Here is a 24,694-nt window from a genome sequence, read left to right on the forward strand (position 1 = left end):
CCAGATAAGGAAATTGATAAGTTGATCCTAAAACTTACATGTAAGACCAAAGGGCCAAGACTAGCCAAGAGGCTCTTGAAAGAAAAAAAATAAAAAAAGGAACAACAATGAGGGGACTAGCCATGAAAGGGGTAGTAAACTTGGTTTACTACTCAATTTTAATTTTTCTCCTCTTGGCCTGGGATATGTAACTCAGAATTCTCCTCTGTGAAGTCTGACAGTGGAGCCTGCAATTGTTCAATTCGATTTTCTGTGAAACATTGTAATAGCAAAACACTGGAAACAATCTATATGTCCAACAACAGAATGGTTAGATAAACTGTGATACATTCATACTATGGGATCCTTACTATAGCAGCTACAAAGAGTGAGATAGCTTTATATGTGCGGATATGAAAAGGTCTCTGAATCATGTTAAGTGAAAAAAGAAGACGTAGAATAACACAAACCATCTGATACCATTTATGTTTTAAAAATCCTGTACAACTACATATTTTTACATGTAACTGTATATCCATGTAAATACATAGAAAAAAGTCTGGAAGGATACATAACTAGAGGACCAGGATTTGGGTTAATGATCAAGGAAGACTTTGCCTTTGTCTGTAGTTTTTTTGAATGAAGATTTTAATCTCTATTATTTACAAGTTTTATAAAGTAATTGTATTCATATATTATTTATAAAATCAAAACAACCCTATCTCATCCCCAAAATTACATCTCTAGGTTTTAGTTAGTTTTAATGAGTCAGTAGTGTGATAGGGTTAGTACTGAAGAAAATCTAAGGGGACCTAAGGCTCTCTCACAGTCCAAGTCTACAACCAGGAGGTGATGATTTATTTCTACTTGATTCAGGTCACATCTGGACCAGACTTAGAGAGGTACATTGACACAATTTGAGCTCATCTAGAAAATAGTCAGGGAGTTGCCAGGAGTCCATACCATGTCAAGGAGCAATAACTGAAGGAAGGGAGAATGTTTAGACTAGTGAAATGAGATGTAGAGAGAAGTGGTCCTCAAATGAAGAGTGTTTTGTTTTTTTTTTTTTTTGGCGGGGGGGGGGCTTTCTCTAGTTGCTGCTGCTCTCTAGTGGGGGCTACTCTTCGTTGCAGTGCATGGGTTTCTCATTGCGGTGGCTTCTCGTTGCAGAGCATGGGCTCTAGTCGCACGGGCCTCAGTAGTTGCAGCACACGGGCCCTAGAGCGTGCAGGCTTCAGTAGTTGTGGCGTGCAGGCTCAGTAGTTGTGGCTCACGGGCTCTAGAGCGCAGGCTCAGTAGTTGTGGCACACGGGCTTAGATGCTCCGCAGCATGTGGGATCTTCCCGGACCAGGGCTCGAACCCGTGTCCCCTGCATTGGCAGGCGGATTCTTAACCACTGCGCCACCAGGGAAGTCCCTGTTTTGTTTTTTATAATGAGGGTCGATTGATGTATTATTTTATTTTATTTTTAAAAATTATTTATTTGGCTGTGCTGGGTCTTAGTTGCGGCATGTGGGATCTTCGTTGTGGCATGCGGGGTCTAGTTCGCTGACCAAGGATGGAACCTCGGTCCCCTGCATTGGGAGCGCACAGCCTTAGCCACTGGACCACCAGGGAAGTCCCTCGAAGAGTTTTAATGAGGGTGAAGATAGTAGTAAATTCTAAGACACTGGAGTTATTCAAGAAAAAACTAAATGATCACTTGTCAGGGATGCTCTGGAAAAGATTAATTCAGGAGGAATTAGAACTAGATGATCTTCAAGGTTCCAACTAACTCTAAGAGTCTACTTTAAATTCCCTTGGTCTCAGCCAGATTTACCAAACCCCAAATCCCTAAACCTCCCTTCTTTTGAGTTGTTTTATGGTGGAGAGGATCTTAGCCTTTCAAAGGCTCTTTGGACTACAAACTGGAAGGAATGATCTCATTCCACGCGTGCCACTTAAATGCCTCAGAGAATATAAAGATGATAGTTGGAATGTTTAACAAGTACCAACTGAAGGGATGTAGTAAAAATTAAAGTTTAATTTTGTCTCCTGCCACTGAAAAATTTATTTCAGTAGGAGATGTTTCCCTCTGATCTGGATGAATATTCCAGCATCCCCCCCCCCCAACATTTCTTCACCTTTGGGTGACAGTCTTGCGATCACTTTAAGTAGCAGAACAGAGTCTTCACCCCACAGCTAGGATCGGTGTAGCCTGCAAGCTTGCCTTTGTGGAAGAGTGGTCGTTGGCTTCTCCTCCACTTCCTAGATGCTGACACTGACACCTCCGAGAACGGGGCAGAAGGAAAAGGGAGGAATATTCTTGGTGGCTTCATGCTCTCCTCATGCTGATGTTGAAAGCTGACTGTCTCATGGGCATTTGTGTGGATCCATCAGAGGCTTCCCTGCTGGGCCTTTCAATGGCAATATCAGCTTCCCTTAAGTGAGATGATGCATTGTATTTCTATGGCCACCACTACCCCCTCATCTTTCTGTTTTCCAGAGGTCCATTCTACACGGAACCTTTTGTAAAGGGTCCCACTGTGTGTCCAGGAAGTTCTCTTGAGCAGGATTTACACTGGCTTCATACTTGGTTCCCAGGATTCATGTATATTTGACCCTTTGTCAGAAGGAAGTGCAGTTGCTTCCAAGATGCAGCTGTCCCGTAAGGCCCCTCCTTCTAGGCTTGAGAAGAGGGGAGTACTCCCCACACCCTCTCCTCCAGATTGGATGTGGATCACAACACAGTAGTAGCTCTCTCCAAAGAAATCTCATTTGTAAACCCTATCCCCACTTTTTATACTCTTGAAATGAGGATTCAAGACTTGTGGAACTGGTCCTTGTTAACTTCCTTTAAACCTTTGCATTTCTGTCTGGTGTCTCCCTTTGGAATTTCATATCTATTATATCTTGGTACCCCAGCTGAAACATCCAGTTAAAATCTTAAGTGTAACACATAATCTCCTTTATCAACCTGCTTTACATCCTTACCCATTGCCTACCTTCGAATCTATGTGATTTAGTCATACTTCACAGGCCAAGTCACAGGGTAGTCATCAAGTTGGTCAGACATGGTTTGGTTATGCCTCCCTTTAGTGATAAAAAAGCCAAGCTAATGTCTAGGGCCCAGTACAATGACCCCACCGCCCATGAGAGGGAACGCTCAGGACTCCCTCTTGGCTCCAAACCTAGTTCTCCATGAGGGTGTACCTAGGACATTGTTGTTTGGGGGGAGAGCCATGGACCCTGGAGTCTGTCAATTACCAAATGACCTTAGATAAATTACCTTTTCTGAGCTTCATTAAACATCTGTAAAATAGTCTTACCTTCTAATTCAAAATTTAATTTTAATCACATAATTAATGCATAAATACTCTCATAAAAAAAGCAAAACATTAAGATGAGACTAACTTTCCTTTGGTTATCACCTTCAATCCCATTCCCCTAACTCCCTTCCAGATGTAACCACAATTCTTAGTTTAGAAATTATCTTTCCTTTTTCAATCAAATCTGTTTTAACCTGTAAAAATAGGATAGTAATATCTATTCTGTGAAATAGGACAGAGGTGAAAATGCAAGGTGCATAATGTTTTCTTCTATTTTCTCAGTGTGTTGGGAGGAACTGAGACCTCCTGCAGGAACATAGCTGTACACTAAATTCAAGCTGAAGAAGAGAAATCTTACCTATTTTCAGGGTTGGAAATACCTGCCCTTTATCTGATATTAGAAAGTTCCAGGTTTTTTTGTTTTTTTTTTTTTCCAAAAAAATTCAGTAGACATCATGCACAGAATCTACAGTAGGAATAAGCCCCAGCCTGTTACACCAGCACAGGCAGCCTGCTCTTGGATAGGGGTCTGCTGGAGAAGGGTAGCCAGAGCCAAAGGCCCAGAGAGCACTCTGCCTCCATTATACTCTTCCATTTCAGCCAGGCAGTGATTTTATGTATTGTGTCTTTTCTTTCCTGTGGCTTTCATTTCAAACTACAGAAAGGAAGAGATCATATACCCAGATTTTCCTACCCAAAACAGCTTTCCAGCTGAGTACAACAAAGGCAAAAAACAAAGCAATCTTCCCACACAATTCTGTTCTTCCATCATTCTACAGGACAAGGGACACTCCCACAATAGCTTTTTTCTACTATCAGAGAGGACACACAAGCCAAGATTTCCAAAGGCACCTGTGGTTGGTTCCCAGGTGCCCCCGAGCAGGCTTTTATTTTAGCGTAAGAACAAATTCCATTTATTGAGCATGTACTTTGCCAGCCATGATACAAGTTTCTTTACATATATCCAATTTAATTCTACCAAAAGCCATATAAGGTTTTTATTATAATTATCCTCATATTACAGATTAAGGGACTGAAATTCAAAAAGGTTAAGTAATTCTGTTCTTAAACTGTGACTTCCTGAGGCAAGAGAGATGTTTAAGAACAGTACTCGTCGGTGGGAAGTGTCATCTGGGAGCAGGAATGAGAAGCATGAAAATGTGGGGAGAATAGAAGAGGTAGGACAATAGCAAATTAAGAGAAAGAAAAAATGCATGTCCCAGTGAGAACTGCCATTCATCCCCACTGCTCAGCCTGGGCCGTACCCTAGGGTGTGTTTGTGTGTGTGTGTATAAACCTTCATAGCAACCAGCTGGTTTATGTCTCTCTATGACAACATAGGCTTGCAGTGTCTAAATATGGGCACTGGTGAGGATGAGTGTGGGCTGGGGAGGGGAAGTAGGACCGCTGAGTCAAGGGGAAATTGTGCAGAAAGGGCAGATTCCTTTGGTATGCCCTCCTCTCCCTCCCAGCCCACCCTCAAGATAGGAAAGGGGCTTAAAGCCCTGCTCTCTCCTTGATTCACAGCAGTTACAGGTAAGAGCTAAGCCTTGCATACACGTTGTCTTATTTTAACCAATTATGTAAATTCCTATCCAGCCAGGGGGATCCCCTTGGTGCAAGAGGGGAAGGGTAGAAACTTTTGCTTCCCATTTTCACCCCAGGTGCCACTTTCAGGGCCACTGAGGGTAGAGAGAGGTCGGAGGATCCCATCTGATGAAGGCATGGTGGCCCCAGAGGGAAAGGTGAGGGTGAGAAACCAGGCACCAGGGTGTAGGAATAAGAATAGGCACTGCTGAGAGGATTAAATAGCCCCAGGCTTGAGTTACAAGAACCTCTTCCTTTAGTCAGCACAGTGGTTCCCAACCACGGGATCCCAGGGAACATGTGGCAATGTCTGGGGACTTTTTTGATTGTCCTGACTGAGCATCTAGTGGGTAGAGCACAGAGATGCTGTTAACATCCTAAAATACACAGGACAGCTCCCATAACAAAATATCTAGTCCAAAATGTCAATAGTCCCAAGGTTGAAAGTTAGAATATTCTGGTCCTACATGAGTCCTCTCCTTGGTCCATTGCAGGAGCACCAGTGATAGGTCAGATTACTTGAAGGGAATACCATGGGATGCCAGCTTGTTACCCTGGGCCCTGAGTTCCTCTCAAACTTCCAACTCAAGTATTTTGTTTGTTTACTCCTAACAAAAACAAGTTTAAGCTGGAGTCCCAAATTTGCTGTAAAGTCAGCTTCTAGAGAAGAGGGCCTTGGGTATCGGAAAAGCTGCCTGACGGAGGCTGTGCAACTGGACAAAAGGCATGATCTCTTGGCCAGTGTTTCACTGAACTCAATGATCTCAAATGTTCCTTTAGTTCTAAACTCTGTACTTTTGGATAATTCTTGCATGTAGCTGTACACAACTTGGGTCACTGGACAAGGAAATGACTCAGAAATGCAATGGAGGGAAGTCTGAGGGTGATTCAGACTTTCCTAATCATAAAAGGTGCTTCAGACATGGACTTTACCAGTTTTGTTGTTTTTTTTAAATTTATTTTTGGCTGCGTTGGGTCTTCGTTGCTGCACACGGGCTTTCTCTAGTTGCTGGGAGCGGGGGCTACTCTTTGTTGCAGTGCGCAGGCCTCTCATTGCAGTGGCTTCTCTTGTTGCAGAGCACGGGCTCTAGGCACGCAGCCTTCAGTAGTTGCAGCATGTGGGCTCAGTAGTTGTGGCTTGCGGGCTCTAGAGCGCATGCTTAGTAGTTGCGGTGCACGGGCTTAGTTGCTCTGCGGCATGTGGGATCTTCCCGGACCAGGGCTCGAACCCGTGTCCCCTGCATTGGCAGGCGGATTCTTAACCACTGCGCCACCGGGGAAGTCCCAGACATGGACTTTAATGTCAAACCAGGACTCATGATCGCTGAATGATTCCAGGTCTTTCCTTTGTATATTTGAGTAGGTGGTATCTACGTGGGGTGATTAAAGGTGCTGGTGAAAGACAGTTCAAGGAATCCACCTGATTCAGACTGGGTAAGAAGATAAAGTTGTCTCTACCTGCCCCCCACCCCCCCCAAAAATATTTCCCCCATAGGTCTGCTTATGTTCGAATTTCTACCATGAGAGTTTTATATGCAGTTAAAAATATAAATATTTTAGCGTAAGTATCAGTTTGATGTTACTAATTGGGTTTGGGACTGTAAGGTAGGTAGGTAGCTGGCACTTGATCAAGAATGATGCTTCTTGATAGGTATGTAGCTCTAGCAGTTAATATGAATAACTTGAGAAAAGTTCTTGTACTGTGTAAATTCCATTCAGTTCAATCTTTTCAATCTAAATATAATAATAAAGATTTAATAACTAGGAGTTCATATTTTGCATTAATCTCTAATATCTACCCATGATAAATATATGTCAGAAGAAGGTTCAAAAAAAGTCCATCTAAAAACACTAAGTGCCTCTGTCACTAAACTTCCGTTTATACCAAAACTTTTCTTTTACCTGAAGAGGCCACTTTACCACAATGTGGTTATCAGTATTTGGTGCTCTCTTCCTGTCATAAGTTAATGTTTTACAGAAAAGCTATGCTTGGTTGACCTTCTGAGCACTCGGCCTTTACCTGTTCTTAGTCATGTGGCTCATCTAGAAGTTTTCCAAAAGAGAGACCCAGCTTTGTGTGGGGAGTACCCTTCCAACATTGTTCTCTCATTTAGAAGTCTCATTTCCCTGCTTATCCACTGCTGCTGCCATTCAGAGACTGTTGAAAGAGGTCAAACTCTTTTTATTGTTTTCTGAATACTTATAGATTAATCTGAACATAAGTTAGTGAACAATTTATTCCTTCAACAAATACTTATTGAACACATATGTGCCAAACACTTGATGCTGGGGATATAGCAATGAACAAGACAAAGCCCTGGTAGGAGTTCAATAAATATTTGATAAAGGTGTGAATGAAGGACCCTCCTCCAGTTGTTCGCTTTAGTCTAGCTTACTTGTTCCTCTTTGTAATCATTGTTCAAGCTACTGTTCCATTCTCTTTCTCCTAGGATGTCTTCTCAGAGATGGAATGCTTAATCTTCCCCTCAGAACCCTGAGAGGGAGGCCTGAGGAGACTGGACTCCATAGCCCTATGGGGCCTTCAGTCAAGACTGGTACCAAACAACTTTTGAACCAAAGTTGGGAACCTTAGGCTAATTCACTGCACAAGTGGTTCCCATCTCTATAATCTTTGGACCCTGCCCCAAGTGCAGATCTCTCCTACTTATACTTTCATCCCTGGTCCCCTCATTTCTCTGATGCCTCACACAGAAACTCCTCTTTAGAGAATTTCCCTCAACCCACTCATTCAAATTACACTGAGGTTATCCCCAAACACAGCTTTATTTGCAGACCTAGAGGGTTTTTCCCTCCTATATCAGAAAGTGGGGGAACAGAGATACCCCTGGTTCCCTCGTGTCATTTTTCAGGCCCTTATTTTTCCAAGATATTTGCATGCTACCTCTCCTGCTTTGGAGTTCATCCCATCAAGCTAAACTCTCCTTCATATTCTCTGCTATTCTTGGTCACTCCTACACCAGGACTGGCAGCTGGCTTCATCTTCTCCCCCCTAGGCTTGCACAATTCTGGATTCATTTAAACACCTTGATTTACTGACCCAACACTCTAAGCCCATAATTCTTTTGTTGTTACTGTTGTCATTTACTAAGCTAGACACTTCCATTTTCCTTTTATAAAAAAAAATACAGGGCTTCCCTGGTGGCGCAGTGGTTGAGAATCTGCCTGCCGATGCAGGGGACACGGGTTCGAGCCCTGGTCTGGGAAGATCCCACATGCCGCGGAGCAAGTAGGCCCGTGAGCCACAACTACTGAGCCTGCGCGTCTGGAGCCTGTGCCCCGCAACGGGAGGGGCCGCGATAGTGAAAGGCCCGCGCACCGCGATGAGGAGTGGCCCCCGCTTGCCTCAACGAGAGAAAGCCCTCGCACGAAACGAAGACCCAACACAGCTAAAAATAAATAAATAAATAAATAAATAGAGTAGCTATAAAAAAAAAAATACAGTTGGGTTTAATAAGAGATAACAGTACAAAATCTCAAACACATGAGCCACCTACCCTGGCAGTTGGATATGGAAACTCCCTTAGTTCTTTAACTCTCCAATGATCTTTACCTTTACTCCACTTAAAACACCCATTCCTATTGCCCTTGTCATTCTATGGAAGAGTTCCAACTCTGAAATCTTAAACTCCAACATCATTCTGCCACCATGTCCTGCGTGGGCTTCAAGTTTTACCACTTTCACTTCTAAATCATCTGCTCTTTGACCTTATCAAGACTTCTCTTGACCAGAGTATAACATACCTTGCCAGTCTGAATTGGGTGGCTTCCATCTTTCACCAGCACCTTCAATCCCCTTGTTCCCTTGTCAATCCTCTTCATCTGTCTACAAATCATGATCCAGGATCTATACAATAATGTGTCTTCTCTGCTCTTGTACCCAGGCAGCTGGGTGTTGCTAGAGAAGACAGCAGAAATATATGGACTGATACCATTCCAATGGATGATGCATTCCAAGGATCACACATTCATGGTTTCTGTTATACCCTCAACATTGTTGCCTAGCTCTTTTAGTTTTTTTTTTTTTTAATTAATGTATTTTATTTTTGGCTGTGTTGTGTCTTCGTTGCTGCACGCAGGCTTTTCTCTGGATGCGGCGAGCGGGGTCTACTCTTCGTGTGGTGCGCAGGCTTCTCATTGTCGTGGCTTCTCTTGTTGGGAGCACGGGCTCTAGGTGCACGGGCTTCAGTAGTTGTGGCACACAGGCTCAGTAGTTGTGGCACATGGGCTTAGTTGCTCCGCGGCATGTGGGATCTTCCCAGACCGGGGCTCGAACCAGTGTCTCCTGCATTGGCAGGCGGATTCTTAACCACTGCACCACCAGGGAAGCCCTACTTAGTATTTTTTATCATCACTCTTTCATCCTCCTCCCTTTCATCCTCTCTCCAACACTATGGCCACTTTTCTTAAGCCCCCTAACTCCCACTTCCCTCTCAAGTATCAACCTCACATCCTATTCCACAAAGAACAAGGAAGCTGTCAGACAAGGACTCCCATCAATTACCTACCCCTATTCACAAACAGCTGTGAGTTTACGCTTTGTTACATCTTCACCTTGAGTCTCATGCAGGATGAGGTATATATCCTCCTGCTTCAGACCAATTCCTTACTCAGCTGACTTGCTAACTAGACTAACCTCAGCACCTCACCTTGTACAGTGGCTGGCACATAATAAATGCTCAATAAATGTTTGCTGAACTATTCTTTAATTAACCACATCCACCTGAGCTCTTGCTTGCCCCCCAACTCCCCGTTTCTTTTTGGAACACTGCTTTTTGGTTATCATCATTCTCTATTGAGCTTCTACTTTTACTTGTTCCTTTCACTTGGTAAATATACATGCCTATCATTCCCATCCTAAAACAACAGCAAACAACAAAACCTTCACACACCACTCAGTTTTACAAGCAAGATTCTACCTCTACCAATCCATTGCAACTGGTTTCTAAAAGGTTACTAACTGGCAAATCAAATGGACACCCTTTAGTTGATTTTTGTGTGTGTGTGTGGCTGCGTTGGGTCTTCGTTGCTGCGCGCAGGCTTCTCATTGCAGTGGATTCTCTTGTTGCAGAGCACGGGCTCTAGGTGTGTGGGCTTCAGTAGTTGTGGCACACGGGCTTAGTTGCTCCGTGGCATGTGGGATCCTCCCGGACCAGGGCTCGAACCCGTGTCCCCTGCATTGGCAGGTGGATTCTTAACCACTGCACCACCAGGGAAGCCCCTTTTAGTCCATTAAAAAAAAAACATTTTCTGATTTTATTCTTGCTTTTAGAATTAAAATTACCTCTAGTGATCAAATACATGCTCACTGCCAAAATCCTGAAAAGTACAGAAAGTGGACACACACACACATACACACACCTTAAACCATAATCCTGGCAAATAGTTATTCACGATTTTGGCACACTGCTTTCCTGAAATTTGGGGGCACTTTTTATTACATAGGTGAGATAGTCTTGTTTTTAAACTTAACTTCTAATAGCATTTTACACTATTGACTGATTGAGTTTCTCCATTAAACTCTGTCCTTGGGTATGACATCTTCCTGATTCTCCTATTTTGTTGGGCCCTTTTCTCTATTCCCTTCAGATGTTAGCCTTCATCAGGATCAGTTCTTCAGTCTTTCTGCTCTATATGTTTTCACGGCCATGGCTTTACTAGTACATCTTGAAGTCTACAGAATCTGTATCTCCTATTCTGACTTTTTCTCCAACCTCTAGGCTCATAAATCCAGTAACTTTCTAGTCATCTACTCTTGGATGTTCTATAGGCACCTCATATCAACTCTTCTGCAAAACTGAACTCATTGTCTTCCTTGCTAAACTTGCTCTTCCAGCTGTATTCTCTCTCTGGATTATGGCATCATCATTTACCCAGTAACTCGGGCCGGAAACCTCGGAATTTTTTATTGGAGTCCTGTCTCTTCCCGAGTCCCACCCCCATGAAGTTCTGTTGATTGTACTTCTCATATATCTCTTGAATCTGTTCACTCTTCTTCATCCCCACTATCATTACCTTCTTTATTTCCCAGTCATATCTAACCTACAGTACTGTAGCAACGTAGTCTGTCTCACTCATAACTCAACTAACCCATGGTAACAGTTTACTAAGTGTAGTACAGAATTCTCCACTTAGATGTTTGTTACTTTAAACTTATTATGTCTGAAATTGAATTCATCATCTTCCTCTTCACAATAGCCTTAACCCTTCCCAACTTTTCCATCCCATTAATAATAATTAACAATGGTAATACATCCATTTTACCCTCTCCAATCTCTTCCTGACACTGCAATCAGAAAGATTATTCTAAGGAGCCAATCTGATCATGTCATTTCCTTGCTCAAAATCTTTATTCAGCAGCTTCACATTGCCTCCAGAATAAAGTCTAAAGGGCCCTTTGTGATCTAACCCTTGCTTCCCTCCACCGACATCTGGCCTCATTCCTTGCATGCTATGCTACAGCTACTCTCAGTTATTTTAAGTTTCCAGAATGTAATACCTCTGCATCTTTTCACATACTGTTTCTTCCACCTGGAAGACCTTTCCCAGTCTAATCCCTTTACCTAAGTCCTACTACTCCATCATATTTCAGCTTAGAAGCTACTTTCTGTGAAGGGATTTTCCTGACTGTTCTTCTCCCACCTGCCCAAATTAGGTGTGTATTCTGTGCTTCCAGAGCATTTTGTGCTTATCCCTATTTTAGCGCCGAATCCTTGTATTCTAATAATTGTCAGTCTACCTATCTTTATTATATCCCCCAATAGTCTGTAAGCTCCCTGGGGGCAGGAACCATATCTTAGGCACTGCTGTAGTCCCTGAAGTAAGGGCTTTTCATGCTTTATCTTGTTTAATCGTCACAACAGTCATTTGTGGTGGGTACGACATCATTCCTATTTTACAAAATAAGTAAACTGAAGCAAAGAGAGTTTAAGAAACTTGTCCCAAGTTACCAAAACCAGGAAACCTGACACTAGAACCAGTCCATCACTAAATCTATTACCTTTAAATCCCTTCTCCACACAATTTGGCAGTGACCTATCTAAAACACAGAACTGACAAGATTTCTTCTTTGTAATCCCCTCAGTGGTTCCTATGCCTGCGGGCAGGCCACATCCTTGTCTACCTTCCTGGCCTGGTCTCCAGTCACTCCCCAGGACTCACTTGATACTGCTACTGCAGAGTCACCACAGATTCCACACGTTCATCCTTCTCTAAGTGTTGGTCCCTGTACAAAAATGCCCTTTCTCACCTTACCTTTCTGGAGAAATCCTGTTCCTCCTTCAGAATTTGCTCTATGAAACCTTTCCTGATCACTTTTTCTTTAAAAAGATTTATTAATTCATTTATTTATTTTTGGCTGCGTCGGGTCTTTGTTGTGGTGCGTGGGCTCTTCGTTGTGGTGCGAGGGCTTCTAGTTGTGGCGTGCAAGCTCAGTGGTTGTGGCACACAGGCTTAGTTGCTCCACGGCATGTGGGATCTTAGTTCCCTGACCAGGGATCGAACCCACATCCCCTGCATTGTAAGGCGGATTATTTACCACTGGACCACCAGGGAAGTCCCCAGATCACTCTTTTTTTGTGTTTTTTTGGTTGCACTGTGCAGCTTGTGAGATCTTAGTTCCCCGACCAGGGACTGAACCGGCCCGGCAGTGGAAGTGCTTCCTGATCACTCTTTTCCCCACCCCATTGCAGGCAGTGGAATCCTGCCTCCACTCTCGGAAGCTATGTGACTTGGCCAAGTTACTGATTTAGTTTTCTCATTTGTATAATGGCAAGACTAAGACTACCTACTTTGTAGAATTGTTGTGAGGACTAAATGAGATGATGTAAATTGAGTACTTAGCAATGGGCTAGGTGCAATTACTATTAAATACTTGTTCCTATTCCTCTATGTAGCTGGGCTTCTACTGCTGCAAGTTTAACACTGCAATATGATTTCCTCATGTGTAGTTTCCCCACCAGAGTGGAATCTCCTTGAAAGAAGCACCCACATATCATTTATATTTTAGCACAATGCCTGGTATATTATAGGCACTTATTAACTGATAATTGAACTAGACAATTTAATACTACCCATCTTTCAAGGCCCAGTTCAATCTCCATTTCTTCCACTAATATTTACCTAATGATTCCAGCCCTTTGAATTTCCCCTTCTCAGAATTCTTTTACCACTGACATGCATTATATGTAGAAGTGTTGTCTCAATGAGGCTTCAAGTTCTTTCAGGGCAGACACCATTTCTTACACTGTTTATCTGCCCAACAACTGCTAATATTTCCAATCGCAAAGTTAGAGTTCAACAATTATTGGGGTTGGCCAAAAAGTTCGTGTGGGTTTTTCCGAAAAAGCTAACGGAAAAACCCGAACGAACTTTTTGGCCAACCCAATACTTGTGAATTAAAACATTGCTGCCCAAGCATGGGCAGCCTCATCTTATCTTTATTAGTAAGTCACCCATCTCTAAGAAAATTCACCTAACAACTCATCTCCTGACCCTCCTTCTCTTAGCTTGTGGGAATTCCGCTTAGAACTACATTAATTTGGAGACTTCCCTGGAGGTCCAGTGGTTAAGACTCTGCGCTTCCGCTGCAGGGGGCATGGGTTCAATCCTTGGTCAGGGAACTAAGATGCCGCATGCCACGCGGGATCTTATTTATTTATTTGGTTGCACCGGGTCTTAGTTGCTGGAGGCAGGCTCCTTAGTTGCGGCTCGCCGGCTCCTAAGTTGTGGCATGCAAACTCTTAGTTGCGGCATGCATGTGGGATCTAGTTCCCTGACCAGGGATCGAACCTGGGCCCCCTGCCTTGGGAGCATGGAGTCTCATCCACTGCGCCACCAGGGAAATTCCCGCCACTCGGGATCTTACATTAATTTGCTTTTATCTGTATGCCACTGTCATGTCTTAGCTTCCAAGGGAACAGATCTTCCCTTTTCCTTGTTAACCTCCCTCAAGGCCCAGTAGAGGGCACTATACACACAAGGGCTGCTAGTGTGGGTGCCACTGGCTGACTGTAGATATCGTCAATGGCGATTCTCTGAGCTATTTTTCTTTTGCCTGTGTTTTCCATGCTAGGGCCACAACAGCTTAAAATAAATGCTGCTGGACAATAATAATGGTGACTTCATCCCTGCCACCCTGCATATCAGATGGCTCAACTGAGAGGCTTGTCAGCACAATCATCACTCAACCATGTTGGAGGAGTAGAAGAACCCTTGAACCCACTCTTTGGAATAAAGATTTTAGAAAACACCAAACTAAAATAATGGGCAGGAACAGGTATTTGAAGCACTGCAGAATCAGTCTTCCCTGACTGCCTAGCCCTATAGTATGGGAGTGAAGGAAAAGGAATGGCAAGTTTTAAACTGAAACAGAAATGGGAACAAACATTTCTTGGCACCCCAGGATCCCTAATGCTACGCTTAAACCTAAGGGCCAGGGAAGCCAAGAATAATGGAAAAATCATATAAAAGCCTAGATATTAACTCAAGCTCTTCAGTAAACTAGCACTGCCACCTTGTAAGTAACTTATTTCTATATGTCAACTTCCGTTACCTGTATATTAAATGAAACTGCACTAACTAGATGATTCCACATCTTGAGACTTGCTGGCCTCATTCCCCAGCTGTAGCCACCTGGCAAACATAAAACTAGGGACAACATGCTCAAAAAGAAGTCATGGGACTGGTTTAAGGGGAATAAGGATGAGAAGGCTCAGAAACCCCACCACAATAAACATTCATACATCTCCTAGCTTTAAGATATAAAGTTTAGGGAAGTCCCTGGCAGTCCAGTGGTTAAGACTCCGTGTTTCCAATGCAGGGGGCGTGGGTTCAATCCCTGGTCGGGGAACTAAGATCCCATGTGCCGCGTGACCCAAAAAAAAAAAGAAATGAAGAAGTATCTAAAAACAACCCCAAAACGTGGAGACCAGAGAAAAATGGCTCTAATCGCTAAGTAAAAATTTAAAATGTTCTCTGTATAAAAAAAAAAAGATATAAAGTCTATACCTTTTAAAATATATGAACTTTTTCATATATTTTCTTCCAGTTAGACAATAAACCCCACAAAGGCAGGGAATGCCTTTAATATATTTCTCCAAATCACCTGGCTCACTTAGTGTCTAGCATGCTGTTCAGAAAGGCTGACGGTTAGGAGGCATCACAATCCCCTGGCTAAATCAGGAGAGAGCAAGTCAGTGTAACATCCCGAGTAGCTGAAAACTTATTTGGAAAGTTTCTGATTAAGAAGAGAGAATGAGTTAGATACTGAGAACATTCCTTCTCTAGTTTAGAAGTACTCCTCCCCCTCAACATGATAGAGATTTCTCTGGACTATCTTATGTCTCCTGGACCCTGTTTATCTTCCTTCATGCATACTCATTTGAGACGCCAATCACATTTGGGAAAATACCATGATAAATTCTCCTAATCAAACTTGGGCAAATGGGCAAGTTTCAGTCTTCACACATGGTAGACTGGTGTGAGTGTGAGAGGAGACAAGTGAGTTTGTTTCTCCTTGGGTAACATTTCTTTTGTATATTACACTCACAAGTAGTTTTAAACTTTTTTCAGTGGCAGGATTCCAGTGATGGTTAGGACATCATGAGGAAAGAAGTGACTCTGCCCCCTGCCGGCCACTAGCAGAAAGGCTTGAGTTCCTTTTAGCTTACTACTAGAGGTCACATTTCTCCTTCACAGACATGAGAGCTTGTGAAGGAATGGAAGACTGAAAGGGAAAAGGAAGAGCAGGCTTCCTTTTTTGCTTAGCCTGGACTGAGCTTTAGGTGTCAATAAACCATTTAGATCAAATACCGCAAACCCCTTATTCTGTGAGTCAAAACCTGAGGTGGCTGCGTCTTCTGCATTAGCTATAGAAACAGTAGCTTGGACAGGAGTCAGGAAAAGTCCTAGACTATATGCCAACGTCCCTGCTCCCTCTCCGTAAATTAGGGAAACGGGGAACCCAGACACATCCCACATGAAGGGCCCCTGTTCCTTAGTAACTTAGGTCCCCACATTGGCTTCTCCCCTTGAATGGTGTCTTCAGTCTTGTTTTCTTCCCTTTCCCCAAACCCCAATAAAACACACCAACTGCTTCAGAGTATTTCTGGGTTGGGTTTTTTTTTTGTGGGTCTTCTTTTGTTTTTTATTTCAAACTGAAAAAGTCCCCTGGGCTCTATGGGGCTCCCCACGCTCATAGCCCCCTTCTCCCATGCTCACTGCCCTTCTTCCCACAACAAATCTATTTCAAGGACAGCACTTTTTTTTTTTTTTATGAACAACTGAGTTCTCAGCTTGCTCTGCAGAACCAGAGGAGCTGTCTGCATCTTTCATATTTAGACGGTCAGTTTCTTTTATCTGACACCAGGTCCCCAGCCACATCCAAGCAAACAAGGCATTCTTCTACAGAGCTGAATTAGAGCCTCTCATCTTTTGTCCATTTTACTTCCTCCTCCTCACACCCACCCCACACCAGCCACATGGTTAAGGAGGATAGTCAAGAATGTTTTTATCAACTCCAAGCCCTAATTCATATTCCCCCAAATCTCCCACTCCACCCTCCCAACCCCCCACCCCACCCCCAGGATTTCACTGAGATGTCTCCCAACAATTATTTGGAAAAAAAGGGAAAACAAAAAAGGTTCAAGGTCTTGGTGCTCAGCCCAAGGGGCTCCATGCGCTGGGACACCGACGGGCAGGGGCTTCTGCCTCTCCAGCCCGCGCCCGAGCCACCTCCTGACCCCTGGCTGCAAAAGCAGGGAGGGGCAGGAGCCAGCACAGGACCCAGGGGGGCAGCGTCTCAGGATCTGGCGGAGCCCCGGGCAGCATCATTCAACTTGGCCACTGCGGACGAACACAGAAGAAAAAGAAAACACTGTCAAGCAGTAAGGGAAAGAACCCTAAGTTCCACCCCAGTCTCTACCCCATCACTCTTCCACACTTAACAATCATTAGGGCTACCTGGCACATGTCTCAATCCTATCCAGCGAGTTGTTTAAAAAAAAAAAAAAAAAAGAATTTCAGTCTTTTCCTGTTTTCAAAACAAAATGTTCTCTGTCTTTTTGGAGATACCCATGAAAACAAAAACAGAAAAAAAAATTCTTTAGACAAGATCAAAATAACTGGAGGTTTTCAGGGGTCTAAGCTGCCTGGATCAGAGCAGGCTTGGTTTCAGAGGCACGGCCAGAGCCACCTGCAGCAGCGGAGACGGACGGGGGCACACAGCGATGAGGCGGTAACTGCACGGAGGTCAGGGCCAGACAACACACATGTTGTTTTGAGTGGACTTAGTAATCTAGGTTTAATCAAAGCAATTTGGATTTGGATTTTGAAATGACCCTTCTTTGCCATGGAAGCTATGTACTTCACGCTGTGGAAACAGGTGGCGTATACAGAACGTAGCTTGCTTCTTTGTTTTCTTAGCCTTGAAGATGACCAGGTGGAGACAGAGACCAACAGTTTTTCTGATTTCCCTATTTCTTCTATTCCTTCCTAAAAACCAGACTCACTGTGGCCTCAGTCTTGAGGAGTCATACTGACCGATAGAGAAAGCAGCTCAGACAGAAAAGAAAAGGATACAAAATTTGAGAAGATCGGAGATGAAGAAAACGTACAAAATTATATATATATTTATATATATAATAACATGACATATCTATGTACAACATGTCTGGGACAGTTGAGGAAACTATACAAGGATGTTCAGCATTTTCCCCTTCCCACATGGACTTTAGACTAAGGAAGACAGCATGAGGAAATGGAGCAAGAAACACAAAAATTATATACAATTACAAGTGACAGCCAAGGAGTTTGGGGGCCAGGGAATCACAGGATCCTGCTCTCCCCATTCCCTCCTCACCAACTTTTTCCTATCCAATCTGAATGATGGCCCGAAAAGTGAATGGCTGGTCAGGAAAGCAGCAGAGACACACCCCAACCCCCCCCCCCCCACCACGTGCATTAGCAAGTTCATCAGTCGTTCTCATCAGGCCAGATGTGTGGTACATCAGAACTGGTGAGCTGAGAGGGCAAGAGGATTATAGAATCTTCCCCTCCTGAACAGCTAGTTCTCACCCTGCCCTCTCTGTGATAACTAGCAGGCTGCATTCAGTAACATTCAGGCCAAGCTAGTGATAACTAGATGGACGATGCTGGCCACCTGCGGCCCCTTTCCTCCACCTGGTTCACGATCAGCGTTGCTACTTCTCAGAGCACAGGAGCTGGGTTACTGAGCTCTAGGAAGGCAGAGATTTCTCAGTGCTCCTTCTCTTTCTCCCTAACCACCTTCCCCAGCTTCCTCCAAGGTGATTCATCTCCTGAGAACCTGCTGCTCCAGCCCTGCAGTGGCACTAAGCCCCGGAGGCTCGCTCAGTTCATCCCTTTTCTTCTTGTCTCCCTAACAATACACCTGGCAGCTGATAACATCTGAAATATGGGACTCCAAATGTGCATGACTGAGCATGCTTCTTCAGGCCCACAGCCTGGCTGCCAGAGCAGCTTTTTAGCAGCAAGGGCCCAGATTGTACGAAAGCAGGTGAGGGCAGAGGCAAGAGCTTTCATGGCTAGCTTCTTAGAATTTTTTTTCTTGACCCTCAAGACCATGATACTTATGAGGCCCTCTTGCCTGAATTTATAACCCCCAAACCTCAACTTCTCTCCCCATGTAGGCTTCAAATAGTTCCCCTCTGTAGGCTCACCTATGGGCCTTCCTCACTTTTGGCTTTACAATGAACAGCACAGTTTTTTTCAGGATTTTAGAATCAGAATCAATCTTATCTATATTCAACTGTTTTACAGATGAGGAAATAGAAATCCAGAGAGGTTAAATGACTTGACCAAGGTTACACGTCAATTCTGCCTAGACTGAGTGGAACTAGAGCCCAGATATCTTGACTCTTAACCCAGTGTTCTTTCCACTATCCCATGATACTTTCAAAAAGCAACATGCTGGGAGAGAGAGAGAGAAGGTGCCCATTTTATGTGAATTATATCCTCCAATCTTTACATTATTTAAGAACCAGGGCAAACTGTAAAAGACACTGACTGAGTAAAGGAGGTTAAGTGGGCATTATAGTTTTGGGCAAGCAAATCAGTTTTTCTTTTTGAGGCTTCTCTAAACCTGCCATAATGGAAACATGAAGCAGTAGCAGCCCAAGGGACAAAACACTTAAAGCACAGAAAACAGATCCCATTCAATCTACCTTTCCCAACCATGTCAGGTTAGCCTTGGGATGTTAAACCTGTCATATTATTCCCAAGGCCTAGCCTAACCAATTTTGGGATATTCTCTTCCAAAAGGAGAAGTCACATCTCCCCAGTTTCTTGTACAAAAGAAAAAGAGAGTTTGCAGCATTATCCAATCCTAGTCTCCTATTTCTGAGCCTCTACCTGGGCTACATGAGGGTGTGGAAATATCAATTTATCCAAAGAAATGAACTCAGAGCCTCTCTTCAGCCCGCATTACCTTCTCAGCAGCCCCCAGGAGAATCACAGTCATTTCTGGCTAGCAAGCTGAGAAGATATAACTAGGTGCCCATTCCATCCCTGCCTATGATATACAAAAGTCCAGTGGGTGAGGAAGGGGAGCAGAAGGGGGCCCTGGTTACCCCGCAAGCTTGCTGGTGACGAGTGAGGACTTTCTCTGGGGCAGATCCTGTGGGGTGGGGATGTGGTCACCAGTCACCAGGTTCTTGTCTGGTCCTGCACTTGGCAGCTGCTTATTCTTCATCTTGGCTTTGGCCATGTTGTAGTCTCCTGAGTCAAAGTACTTTTGCTAAGAGACAAGAGGGAGGTTTAGGTGAGTGAGGAGCTCTGGTCTTCCTCAAAAACAAGGAGACTCACATCCACTATAAACCTTCATCCACGCTCAGATCTTTCAAGTCTCTTTTGGATTAGTCTCTTGCATACAGAGCTTAGCATTAATTACATTTACTTATGTCTTCTCCCCAGTGTGTTCTGACTTTTTCAGGTATGGAAGCAGTTTCCCAGCTAGGGTGTGTTATTTTTGGAGTTAAGAGATAGCTCCTACATCCTCTGTACCCATATCTTTTGTAGCCCCATGAGTACAGGATGGTTCAACCAAATTACTGACTTTATTCACTAAGGCTTATGAGGACCTATTAGCCTCCAATGGGCTTGGTGCTGGGGAAACAGAAATGAATAAGATACACAGAAGGGTCGATCTGGGGCTATCAGCAGGAGATCAACCTCAAGCTAACAACCTCAAAATTAAAAATTATTCTCTCAGACTATGAATAGAAACTGGGTTTGTTCATGAGAATAATGTACTTTCCTCTGACTGCAAGCACTCCCACACATGTTCCATGGCTCTGACAGCCTGCCCACGCCTGCCTTGCTTACAGCAAGGTAAACTGCAAATCAGCATCACATCATCATCTGTGACTAAGACTCAGTAACCGGGATTCTCCACACGGATCTGCTTCCCTCTCCATTTCATCCACATAGAGAAACACATTCCAGGTTAATGACATACAATCCCTCAGTCAGCTTTTGGTACCTCTGAGGACTGAGAAACCTTATCAGGAGCTAGATGGCTATGAAGGTAAGACTCTGCCTTGGGAGGAGGACCACCATTCTGGACAGGAAAAATAAGTCTCTTCAGGGAGCATAGTTAATAGTTGGTGCTAACTTCAAGGGTCTAAAGACATCTACTATTCATTTCAAGTTGAGGAAATCTGTAGGACAGATGGGCTGATCTTTTTCTGAAATAACACACCCCAGAATTTAGCTCTAATCCTAAATGTGCAATCCTAAAACTCCCACCATCCAAACAGGCAAATGTCTGGAGGCTGTCAGCATTCCAGACTCTAACATCCTTCCCTCACTCCCCCCAACCCCATGCCCAAATGTCCCTACATTAAGCCTGAATATCCTACGTGGGAAATCAGAAGATAACTGACACCATTTCAGGGATTTACAATATTTGCCTTGCTTTTTACAAGTTTCTCATTTTTCTCTACTACTGCCCCACAACAAAACCTTCATATCGGTGTTCAGTAGAACTTCCACAGATCTCATCCCTAAGGCCCCCTTTGGCTCCGAAATAAGAGGGTAAGAGATTGTGCCCCATACCCCTTTCTGGAGTCTCTTCATGAGGAAGTCGGAGCCTCCAGGCTTTTGTCCTAGGCTTGGATATTTGGCCTTTAGCTTTGCCTCCTCGGCTCTCTCAGGGAGCATACCTTCTTTCTCCTGTGTGTCCTGGAGGAAACAAATGGGCCAACAAAATTAAACACTAAGAAGCAACTGCTTCTAATATCTGATAACTTTTATACTATTACCTTTTCCTGGAGGTCTACCCATTAGTAAACATGCTATTTCCACTCTGTTCTTTTTTTTTTTTTTTTAAATCTTTTTATTTATTTATTTATTTATTTATCTATTTATTTACTTATATTTTTAGCTGCACTGGATCTTCGTTGCTGTGCACGGGCTTTCTCTAGTTGCGCCGAGCAGGGGCTACTGTTCGTTGCGGTGCGCAGGCTTCTCATTGCGGTGGCTTCTCTTGTTGTGGAGCACCGGCTCCAGGCACACGGGCTTCAGTAGTTGCAGCACGCAGGCTCAGTAGTTGTGGCTCACGGGCTCTAGAGCGCAGGCTCAGTAGTTGTGGCGCACAGGCTTAGTTGCTCCGTGGCATGTGGGATCCTCCCGGACCAGGGCTCAAACCCATGTCCCCTGCACTGGCAGGCGGATTCTTAACCACTGCGCCACTAGGGAAGCCCTCCACTCTGTTCTTAAATAAAGCTAGACCTTTGTTCAAATCCCTAAAGCTCAAGATGACTGTATTGTGAGAAGAAAAGATAAGTTGCTTCTCACACGAAACCCAGGGAACCACCCCAGTGACCTGTGAGTGACCTATACCTAAACCTAAACACAATACTTCACTCAAAGAGCAAGTGATATCTCACTCAGAACAGAAGCTAGGAAAGACAGAGAAAAGAGCTAGCAGGGCTTCTGGTGATACAAAATTAGTAGGAAAGCTCCCTAGCTGTCCCTAAAATGCAGTACAGGTCAAATGGGAAATCAAGGGGGATAACTGCTGAGATGTTCCCTCCTAAGCTAGTCAGCAGATAAGTCTCTCTACGGAGGAGGCTAGCTATGTAGCCATCTCCAGACACCTCCACCTTAGTAATGGGACAGCATTGCTTCCATAAACACTGTAGTTGGAAGGTGACAGGTAAACAGAGATTAAAATGACACTTTTTAACCTCAAGAAAATTAAGGTACAGTAGGTTCACTAGTATTTACCTACCAGCTTTGCCAAAAAATCAACACCTTCCCTAGTGACGGAAGTTTGGGGAACATGCCAAGAGCTCAATTAGCTTGCGGGGGGCTCTTGCTGTTACTCTCTGCTTGCTTTTTGTAGGCCCTGCTGCCCTTTTCTTTACTGACTTTTTTAAAAAGGACATGAAGCCAATTTGTGGTTCTTTTTAGTGGAATTACATTCCCTTCCCTTGAAAACCTGGCACAGACATAACACCAGGTGTATTTCATGAACCCGAATCCAGTACTAAATGTTTTAAGTCAAATACAAACCCCTAAAGAGGGTGGCGTGTTTTCATCACAGAATTGCGGGTTAACTAAGTCCCACTACCTTGGAAGTCTGGGGGGAATATGGTGGCGTCTTTCTTGTCACGACTCTGTCGGCGTCTTTTCTAGGTTTAACCTCCATTATTCTGTTTGGAACTCTAGTCCTCTTCAATTTTGTAAGGTCCTCTTTGAAGGTGGGCAACAGACCATCTCCAGCGGTCAAAACAGGTCTCTTTGAGAAAGTTGCCGCCTTAAACTAGCCATGATAATAATTACTCTTCTCCCTTCCCCCAGTGCTGGTCCTTTTTAAACGTCTTTACCTCGACTTGTATCTTTCTGGGGATTTAGAATGCGAGCCCCAAGCCTAGTTGTTGGGTCATCTTACCCCTACTAACCAATAACACACATCTCGTCCCGGGACCACCAACCCCCTTTCATTCACCCAGTCTTTCTAAACACCCGCCCCGCGCCCAGGCTCGGCCAATTATAGCACAGCTTCAATGAGTTGAGCGGTAGGTCTACTGGCCAATCAAGAAGAGTACCGCACTGATTGACAATCCACCCAACTAACCAGCGCCAAAGCAGCAAGCCGTATTGCAGCTCACCCTGCATGACGCGAGAAGTGGCCAACCCCTGCAGAGCCCGAGACCATGGCGACCAATCCGCGCTGGTGGCAGACCGTCTCCCGCCCCATCACGGTCGCCCCCAGCTCGCCCACCGCACCCCCTCCATTTCACCTGCTTCTCCTCGCCAGTCTCCTCCGCAGGGTTCTCCTCCTCTTGTTTCTGGGACATGGCGGGACCGGGACTGTGGAGTGTAGGGGACCCAGGAAGTCACCCGGAGAAGGGAAGGGGGAGGGGAAACGGGACAACCTGAGCTGCTTCTTCGGCTCCTGTCACTAGGATTGCTCAGTCAAAATGGCGGCTCTTGCCTGTGACGTTGCGGCCGCCCCTTCCTATGGGAGCCAATGGGAGCGGGGTAGCTAGCGCAATGACGTAAAGACCTACCAATAGTTGCTGGCTAAATGTGGGTTCTATGGAGGCGACGGGCAAGCTGGAAGGCCAACCTGGAAAGAGAGTGACCCACAAGGACCAATTGGAAGGGCGTGGGGGATGTGAGGGGGTGGTGCTGGTAGCCCTGGCATTTTTGCTCCTTTGATGGGGTCAGACTTCCTTCGGCTCCACCGCCCCGCGACCAGGAGGCTTAGTTGAGCTTCAAATTGGAGAGCGAAATGATGGAAACCTTTTATTTCCAGGTGAAGAGGATTAAGCTTTGCGCAGTGTTAGCAGAAAATTATCAATCACCAGAAAATAATTAAGAGGTCAGAGTGGACTTTAACGTGGTACTCCACACTATTCCAATGTGTCACTTGGGGTGTGGAATGGAGAGACTGAGTCGTCTTGTGGAACACAAATGGCTTACGTTTCATGATTTAACTCCTATGTACAGTTTTTTACTTGTTCACAGTCATCCCATGGAGACTTGAGCTCCTTGAAACAGTACAGGTCTAGGTACCTGGTAAACATTTAGTAAATACTTGCTAAGGTATCTGAATCACAGTTCAACAATATTTTTTTGAGCGTCTATTTGAAGACGGTACTGTTTTAGTTTTACAGGGGATACATATGTAGTAAGGCAGTCTCTGCCATAGAAAGTTTAGTGGGCTTGTAAAGTTTAGTGGGCTTGTGGGAGGGTTTTCACAGTGTGCCAGGTGTACCTTAAATCCTCAAGATTAAATAGACACGTCTTCCTAGAGTGTTAGTCAAAAAGCACGACATTTTTATATTAAGACAGTCTAATACTAATAACACTGAAAAATTCATATTAAATTTTAATTTTCCAGGCAGCCTGTTGTGACAGATAGCCTTGGGGGCTGTTCATTTTCCTGTATAATTAGGTACACTTCTAATGGAAAAGTTTGAGAAGCATAGAATACACAGATTATCATCACACAAATCTGGTCAGCATTGAAGTAAAAGTATTAATAAAGTGGTATAGGGGTTCAAAGGAAGGTTCATATTCAGTTTAGGGTCCCCCCCACAAAAAAAAGACTTTGTGATGGAAGTGGGTATTTGAAATCAGCTTTAAATAATTTAGGAGTTTGCCAGGTAAAGGTGAAGGAAGGGTATTCTAGGTGATGGGGTCAGCATGAAGGCTAGAAAAATAGAACTGAGTCCAGAACATGGAGGACTCTGAATGCCAGGATAAGGAACTAGTGAATAATTTAGTTATCCAGGGGAGACATTTAAGGGTT

The 24,694-nt window shown here is 44.1% G+C and overlaps 1 protein-coding gene and 1 long non-coding RNA gene across 2 annotated transcripts; one reads left to right on the forward strand and one right to left on the reverse strand.

Moving 5' to 3' along the window:
- Window positions 1-6,239: 6,239 nt before the first annotated feature.
- Window positions 6,240-14,470, forward strand: LOC137761272 (uncharacterized). Its single transcript, XR_011073412.1, has 3 exons — window positions 6,240-6,309; window positions 7,326-7,430; window positions 13,967-14,470. It is a non-coding gene; the product is annotated as an uncharacterized lncRNA (long non-coding RNA).
- A 2,002-nt stretch (window positions 14,471-16,472) lies between these two features.
- ENSA (endosulfine alpha) lies at window positions 16,473-23,376 on the reverse strand. Its single transcript, XM_068540724.1, has 4 exons — window positions 23,178-23,376; window positions 20,986-21,111; window positions 19,500-19,666; window positions 16,473-16,737 (listed from the first exon to the last, which is right to left on the reverse strand). Exons 1-4 carry the CDS (start codon window positions 23,232-23,234, stop codon window positions 16,722-16,724), a joined length of 366 nt encoding a protein of 121 aa, XP_068396825.1. The 5' UTR covers window positions 23,235-23,376; the 3' UTR covers window positions 16,473-16,721.
- Window positions 23,377-24,694: the final 1,318 nt, after the last annotated feature.

Source organism: Eschrichtius robustus, chromosome 3 (genome assembly GCF_028021215.1).
Source record: "Eschrichtius robustus isolate mEscRob2 chromosome 3, mEscRob2.pri, whole genome shotgun sequence".
Lineage (NCBI taxonomy): Eukaryota > Metazoa > Chordata > Mammalia > Artiodactyla > Eschrichtiidae > Eschrichtius > Eschrichtius robustus.

Excerpts from the sequence above, each read along its gene's own strand:
- ENSA (XM_068540724.1), bottom strand. The coding sequence starts at position 23,234 with ATGTCCCAGAAACAAGAGGAGGAGAACCCTGCGGAGGAGACTGGCGAG. Across the intron at positions 21,112-23,177 it reads AGACTGGCGAGGAGAAGCAG|GACACACAGGAGAAAGAAGG; the intron begins GTGAAATGGAGG and ends TGTTTCCTCCAG. Across the intron at positions 19,667-20,985 it reads TGAAGAGACTCCAGAAAGGG|CAAAAGTACTTTGACTCAGG; the intron begins GTATGGGGCACA and ends CTTGTCTCTTAG.